Here is an 8,504-nt window from a genome sequence, read left to right as displayed (position 1 = left end):
TGAGAATCTTTAAGGTAAATATTAATTTTATAAATAAACTTTTTATCTAAAAAACTTAACTCTTTCTTGTGTTTTTATTTCTTTTTTTTGCACACACATAAACATATGGGCATTTTCACCGAAAAGTCCACCGTGGCTCAAAAAACTAAAAGTCATCAAAAATAAAATTTTAACTTCTATTATTATACAAAAAAAAATTAAAATTTTATTAACTTAAAGACCAAAGCTTTTCTTAACCACTATGATGAGAAATCGGAATTAAAAACTACAATAATATTTTAGGCATATTTTTGCACCTTTAGTAGCATTTGTTTTTATTATTTTAAAGGCTAATATTTAAATGGACTTTTATCGCAAAATATTTGTTGGAATAATAGTTATCTTAAAACACACAAATATAAAAAGATAAAGATCCTTAAAAGGCAAATTTTTGGTTTTCTTTCATAGACTTTTAAATGTCACGTTCGTCACGTTGAAACAGAATTTATCCCGATAACTTTTAAGTTGTCATTCAGAAGTATTTAAGACTTTGAATCTAAATCAAGTTTAGTATATAGAACTCAATTTAAAATAAAAAAAATTATTTGAACCGGGGTTATTTTTTATAGAATTTCATAATTTTCTCAAGTGCAACCTTCGAATTGTGAAATATTTTTATTTAAAAAGATGTGATATTTATGCAATTTATTCAATTAGGTGATAGTTATGATTTTTAGTTAATAAGTGGAAGAAAAAGCACAAAAATTCAACAAATGATATTTTTAAGAAATGTATGGAAAAAAAGTGATTTTCGTATCGGCTTTATATAGTAGTTGTACATTTGAAAGTTTTTTGTGTATTTGTATTATCAGGATGGCGAAATTTTAGTTATATATCCATGTTTATGGGTATATCAAATGTGGGCTTTGTATGCAAGCTATGCCTAATCATGGACCAATTTAAAAAAAAAGAATAGGATGCACGATTTTTGTGTATGTCAAAATTTTTTGTGTTGAATTTTATGGTGATATAAGCATTTTTAAGTTTTATGTTAATTAATGTTAATTCTTATATTATTCTTATACGGGAGCTATTTTCAACTAAAAAGTTATTAAATAGTCGAAATATTTCTCCGATTCCAAAAACTTTTAACAATGTCCATCCAAAATAAATCTATGGACTAATTAATTTTCAAAAATTTTCCCTAGAATTGTTCTACGGGTTATAAAAATAAGTCGTGCAAAAAATTAGGTCAATAGGATTACGTTAACTGGTGCCGCAACGGCTCTGAAGTTTGAAGATGCATTTACAAGGGGAAAATATGCAATTTTTTCAGTTTTCACAAAAGTTTTGACATTAAACAATTTGTTTTGCATTTTATTGTCAAAGAATCGTAATGTACACAGAATTAGCGTTACAAAAAGATAAAAAACACAAAAATTGGTTGAAAAATGTAAAAGTTATTAAAAATTCCCCAGGCCATTATCGTGCCTCAGAGCACTTGAATTCGAAATGTGATAAAAAATAAACATATTTTTGAAAATATTCTAATAAAACAATTGTATTACTTAAAATACATCTGTAGTTACTTGAATATGAGTTTTTGTCCTTATAGAATAACGTAAACCTGTTCTCAGCTATGGTCAAAAAATTTCGATATTTTTAACGGTCGTTTCAAAATTCAAATTTTAGTTTTTTTGATACTTTGTTAAACAAATTTCAATATTTTTGGGAGAACTCATAGGGATTTATGGACAACAGATTAGGGAACAAAAAAGTAAAAAAAAATAAGTCAATACCTCTTATAGTTTGCTTGTACCTGCAATCTGAATTCAGCGGATTTCGAGAAAAACCCATTTTTATGTAATATTTTGCAAAATTAGCCTTTTTATTATATAGTTGTATATTTTAAATGGAACCTTTTGTAAATTTATTAGTCCACATATTTCTAAATAAAAAAATCAAGAGTTTCATGCAATTTGGACGCCGTTAACCCATAAACTTTAAAGGTCAAATTTTGTAATATTTGCAATTTTTGATGAAAACTAGTCGAAATTGTTTCTATTTTTAGTTAGATTATCATAAAACTTAAGAAATTTATTTATCAACAAGCAATATTTACAACAATAGTATAATATAATAATTAGGTATTGACCTAATTTTTTTACTGTTTTATTCCCTAGTCGGTTGTCCATAAATCCCTATGAGTTATCCCAAAAATATTGAAAATTATTGAACAAAGTATCAAAAAAAGTAAAATTTGAATTTTGAAACGACCGTTACAAATATCGAAATTTTTCGACCATAGCTGAGAACAGGTTTACATTATTCTATAAGGACAAAAACAAAAATATATATCCCCTTGTAAATGCATGTTCAAAGTTCAGAGCCGTTGCGAACAATTGCACAATAATATATATATATATATATATATATTATTATATATATATATATATAATATATATATATTATATATATATATATATATATATATTATATATATATATATATATATATATATTATATTATATATATATATTATATATATATATTATATATTAATTTAAGCATTTTTATACCCTTCACCTTCGTGAGAAGGGTATATATAAGTTTGTCATTCCGTTTGTAATTTCTATAATATTATTTTCCGACCCTATAAAGTATATATATTCTGGATCCTTATAGATAGCGGAGTCGATTAAGCCATGTCCGTCTGTCTGTCTGTCCGTCTGTCTGTCCGTCTGTCTGTCTGTCCGTCTGTCTGTTGAAATCAGTTTTTAGAGGACCCCAGATATCGGCGAGATCCGAATCTTCCATAATTCTATTAGACATGCTTTCGAGAAGATCGCTATTTAAAATCAGCAAATTCGGTCGGTAAATAACGGAGATATGAGCAAAAATCCGAGGCAACCTCTGAAAATTTCATCAAAAAATTGTTATAAAACAACAACAACACTGTATATAGAAAAAAGATGTACACGCGTGTGTGTAGATGTATTTGGTTTTATTCAGCTGTGTATTTTCTACTAAAGTACACAGCAAAAAAATATGATTTGCATTTTTTGTTAAAATAAAATAATTTTCCTTTTGTTTTGCAAATATATTTTTTAATGAATAGAAAAAAGAATTTAAAACGTTTTCAATTATATGAGAGTAGATTGTGAGTTATTGTACAATAATTTTTATGCGAATAATGTAAGTTTGAAATTTAAAACGAACACAAATTTTTTCAAAGTGCTTTTTAAAACAATTTTTTTACGATAAACAAAAACAAAATCTACGTCTCGTCAATGTTTACCAGCAATGAATACGAAAGTGTTGTTGTTTTACTCTTGCTTGTATACTGTTAAGAACAACAACAACGTATTGCTAGTATTAAGCGCATATAAGTGTATAGAAAACACACTGTCTATAGCTAAGCGCATTTACAAAAACAAAAGAGTACCAAGCGCACCCTTGGTTTGGATGCTGTTGGCGTCATTGCGTTGTTATTTTTGTTTTCTGTGTTTTTCGTTATGTATGTTTAGATGTCTGTTGGTTTAGATGCCTTGTGTATTTTGTGTTTTATTTCGTTTAGCGTTGTTGTTGTTCTTTTTGTTTAGCTTTTGATGTAATAATAATGTAGTCGGGAAAAAATTTAAAATTTATAAAAGATGTTTAAAATACACTATGGTGAAGGGTATATAAGATTCGGCACAGCCGAATAAAGCACTCTTACTTGTTTTTATTATTATTTTTTTTCCATTCATCGACATTTTTTAATAAACATACATTTATTTACTAATTTGTTGTGATTTGTTTCAAGTTTTAATAGTTTTTAATAAATTTAAAAAAATTTTCCAAATTTTAATAATTTGTTAATTTTTTTTCTTTTGATGTTTAGAGTTGTGTTTAAATAAAGCAAGAACAAAATTTAAACACATATAATATTTATAACTTACCAATGTTCAGACTTGAATAAATATTTGATGGTATTGTTTTATCAAACAGTGCAAAAATAATTTGGTTCAAACACACACATGTTTTGCAGCCACAGTATATCGTATATTTTCATGCAAGAAAAAACAATTTGGCAATTTGTTTTAATTTTAACTATTTTTATTAGATTTAAAATTAAATTTTTATAATAAAAGTGTATAATATTAATATATAACACGATTGAAAAAACTTTGTTTCTCGAATCTGAACATAAAATATTTCATGTTAACAAACAGCAGTGCGGATGATTTTCATAAAACAAATTGATTTACTGGCAAATAAATATTTTCTCATTGTTTCATCAATGTGAACACCAAAAGTCAAATAATTTACGTCATTTTGGTAAAATAATTATTATTTGATCTTGCAGCATTTTTACACGTACTGTGTAATTTTCTCGAAAACTAAGCAGGCATACATTCGTTTACGTATAAGAGCTTAATCTCTATGGAAAATCGCCAGAATCGGTCCACAATTTCATATACAAAAAGTACATATTCCCGGAAATTTGGTTTTTGTTAATAACTTCCATCGTAATGTCGATATCTTCACAAAATTTTACAAATTGAAATCTTATGTCAATAGAATTTATTGCTAACATACAAGGTCCCCTCCCGAAAATCACTGAAACGCACATAACTCATTACTTAAGATATCCATACATAATTTGGTACAAATATTGCTCTTATATACAGAAATATAACCATGAAAGTTTCTTTGGATCGTCCATAATTCGTCATAGCTCCCATAAAGGGTCCCTTCCCGAAAATCTCTTAAACGCACATAACTCATTACTAAATTAAGAAATCGATATAAAATTTGGTACTAGTATTAATCTTATATACATAAATATTACAATGAAAGTTTTTTTAGATCGGTCCATAATTGGCCATAGCTCCCATACAAGGTCCCCTCCCGAAAATAACTTAAACGCACATAATTCATTAATAAATTAAGATATCCACATAAAATTTGGTACAAGCATTGTTCTCACTTAAAGAAATATTACTAAGAAATTTTTCCGATCGGTCCATAATTGGCCATAGCTCCCATACAAGTTCCCCTCCCAAAAACACTTAAACGCATATAACTCATTGCTTAATTAAGATATCCATATAAAATTTGGTACAAGTATTGCTCATATACACAAAAATATTACTAAGAAATTTGTTTTCCATCGGTCCATAATTTGTCATAGCTCCCATACAAGGTCCCCTCCCGAAAATAACTTAAACGCACATAACTCATTACTAAATTAAGATATTGTGGGATGAGAGTCAAAGCAAACGTGAGAGAGCTTGGTTGCAAGTAACATCAGTTCTTATGCAACCGTGAAGACGAATAGACGTAAAAACGCAACCGCGATTTAATCATGAATTTATAATTTTATTTACTTTGTGAAACTATATATTTTTCTTTATATTCAATAAACTGAAGTTAAAAAACTTTTTTCATAAGCCTAAAGAAAAAATCTTCACAATTTGGGGGCTCAACATGGATAATTAAGTGATGTGTTAAATGTAAAGAGAAAAAAGAAGAACTGTGTGTGTATTTGCAAGTAAAGACAATTTTATGTGTGTGTATGTAAAGATAATATAACAACAGCAACGCTAACGACGATTTTTTGATTTTGTGTTTTTGCTGATGAAGAGAGTAAAATATCAAAACGAAATTGGTAACGACGTTTACGACGAATTATTAGAATGTGTGTGTGAGAGAACGTGTATAGTATTGAAACAACAACGACGCTTATACATATTTTTTGTTTCTGTACATAATTGACGACGAATACGCAGTTAATTTTGCCACACAAAGTGGAAAGTAAAATAACAAAATTTGCTACGAAATTTGAACTTTTGGTGCAACAAGGGAAGAAGTCAAATACAAGCATAGAATTGGAGAATTGTGTTTGTACAATTTGCAATCTACTTGGTATTAGTTACGACGCCGATAATTTGTTTAATTATATTTTTGATAATTTTCGAAGAGACATAATGTTGAAGAATATTGAAAGTATGGATGGAGAGAACGACGAGTTTAACGACGATGTTAATGACGACAATGAAGATGATAATGATGTCAACAATCATGGTGATGAGTGCAAGATGATACGTGCACACATTGACGCAAGTTTTAATAGTGCAACGAGTAGAACAGTCGAAAATGTACCGCAAGCAGCAGGTGTGATAAATAACAACATCTATGGTTTTTCGAACGATTACAGAGGTGATAACAATATAGGTCAGAATTTGCCATCAATGCAACAGTGTGCCCGTACGCCCAAGTTTTACCTGAATTTCCGCGATATCGAGGAATCAGTTAGATCTTTCGATGGTAATGGTAATCTTCCGGTGAACGTTTGGTTGGAGAAATTTGAGGAAAACGCCTCGATTATGTGTAGGGATGATTTCCAAAAAAATTATTTTTGCAAAACGATCGTTAAAGGGTCTAGCGAAATTATTTATAGCTGTTGAGCGTGGCATTACTACTTAGCGTAAATTGAGATTGCCATTGATTGATGAATTCCAGACGGCGACGAAAAGCGCACAGCTACATAAGATGTTGACAGAGAGAAAAATTAATAAAGATAAAAGTTACAAGGAATATTTCTTGAAGATGAGAGAACTTGCTTCACGTGGTAACATTGAAGATGACGCCTTGATGCAGTACGTCATAGATGGTATACGATACTTGACTGTCAACAAATCAATTTTATACGGTGCATCGAATTTAAGAGACTTCAAGGAAAAGTTAAAGTGCTATGAAATTATGCAGGAAAAGGCGAAACCACAAAACGATTTTAAACGAATGCAGCCTGCCAAAATGCAACAGAAGAACGGCAAAAAGGAATTATATTTTAACTGCGGCGAAAGAGGCCACAACTCAAAGAACTGCAGCAACAACGAGAAAGGTGCAAAGTGTTTAAGCTGTAATAATTTTGGACATATTTCGAAACAGTGTCCTCTTAAAGTGGAAAAAGCTAACGTTCGACATCTAATAGCCAATGATATTATGCACGGAAAGATAAGATTCTACAAACAAGAATGGTTAGCATTATTTGACTCGGGCAGTAAATACAACGTTGTGAGCGAGAACGTTTACAAAGCCCTGCACAAGCCGAAACTCGATAAATCAAATTTTTATTTAGGGTTCGGTAACAACGCCAATGACAACAAAGTTAAACCTATGGGTAATTTTACAAGTGAGGTCTTAATTGACAATGAGACATATGATCTGACATTTCATGTCGTGCCACATACCTCAGTAGATGTAGACGTTATACTCGGCAAAGAATTTTGTTCGTATGCGTGCGTGATTATAACACCTGATGAAGTCAAATTCGAGAAGATCAAGAAAGACGACGATTGCGAGGTACATAGTATGATGTTAATAGACACAATGATACCGAATTGGTTGATATTGATGTTGTCGCTAAACATGACGCTAAGGTTAAGATTATGGATTTGGTTCAAAATTACATCCCGGATAAAAGTAGAACTACCAATGTCGAGATGAACATAATTTTGAAAGAAGACACTCCAATATTTTCGAGACCGCGCAGATTGCCTATAGCAGAACGTAAGGCTGTCGATGAACAAATAGATAAGTGGTTGAACGACGGTATAATAGAGCATTCAGAGTCGGAGTTCAGTAGCCCCGCGGTTATGGTAAAAAAGCGAGATGGTTCATTAAGACTATGCATCGATTATAGACGAATCAACAAGGTCATAGTAAAGGATCGGTATCCCTTACCCATAATCGAGGACCAGTTGGACCGACTCCAAGATGCCAAAGTATTTAGTACAATTGATTTGAAGAACGCGTTTTTTCACGTTTAGGTAGCCGCTCCAAGTCGGAAGTATACGTCATTTGTTACACACAGCCGCCAGTACCAGTTTTTTAAAGTACCTTTTGGACTCTCCAACTCACCGGCGACATAACCCGAAGAGGTATTGCGCTGCCATATGTAGATGACATAATTATACCTGGTAAAGATGAAGATGACGCTGTCGGGATCCTAGAGGAAGTTTTAAGTGTTTGTGAAGAATACGGACTCGAGTTAAATTTGAAAAAATGCTAATTTTTGAAGAAGACATCGAAAATTTATGCCGTAATTAAGTTTCCTATACCGACCATTTTGAAGAAGTTACAAAGTTTTCTGGGGCTCGCAGGCTATTTCAGAAAATTTATTCCTAAATTTTCACTAATTGGCAAACCATTAAGTGACTTGACGAGATCTAATGTGAAATTTGAGATGAACGACCAGCAAATCCAAGCTTTTAATACCTTAACCAACAGTATGAGACAGAGGTACACACAGATGCTTCCATTGATGGCTATGGTGCCATTTTACTTCAAGAACTTCCAGTCTACTATATGAGTAAGAAGACGACAGATGCGGAAAGGAAATACACCAGTTATGAATTTCATTTTAAATCTTCATTTTAAAATTGTCTCAGACTGCAATGCCTTCCCGAAAACTATGGAAAAGAAGTTGTGTCCACTACAGTTGCCAGATGGGTGTTATTGTTGCAAGAATTTGATTA

The 8,504-nt window shown here is 30.8% G+C and overlaps 2 protein-coding genes across 4 annotated transcripts in view; one reads left to right on the top strand and one right to left on the bottom strand.

The window, feature by feature from the left end:
* LOC111688377 (myosin-I heavy chain) overlaps positions 1-8,504 on the bottom strand; it is a 1,083,699-nt gene that overhangs the window by 158,691 nt on the left and 916,504 nt on the right. The window lies entirely within an intron of this gene.
* LOC124419840 (cyclin-dependent kinase inhibitor 1C-like) overlaps positions 1-8,504 on the top strand; it is a 35,655-nt gene that overhangs the window by 14,870 nt on the left and 12,281 nt on the right. Inside the window, exon 3 of one of the 3 annotated variants that reach the window (XM_046950634.1) lies at positions 5,156-5,411. The exons of 1 other annotated variant lie outside the window; for it this stretch is intronic. In XM_046950634.1, the coding sequence (XP_046806590.1) occupies positions 5,156-5,190 (35 nt within the window). In that variant the 3' untranslated portion in view covers positions 5,191-5,411. Of the gene's footprint in view, positions 1-4,852; positions 4,894-5,155; positions 5,412-8,504 lie in introns of those variants that run through there. One more of the 3 variants, XM_046950633.1, reaches the window with a different exon arrangement.

This window comes from Lucilia cuprina, chromosome 4 (genome assembly GCF_022045245.1).
Source record: "Lucilia cuprina isolate Lc7/37 chromosome 4, ASM2204524v1, whole genome shotgun sequence".
Classification (NCBI taxonomy): domain Eukaryota; kingdom Metazoa; phylum Arthropoda; class Insecta; order Diptera; family Calliphoridae; genus Lucilia; species Lucilia cuprina.
Note: the sequence above shows the minus strand (reverse complement) of the source record. Positions and strands in the feature narration are given on the sequence as shown.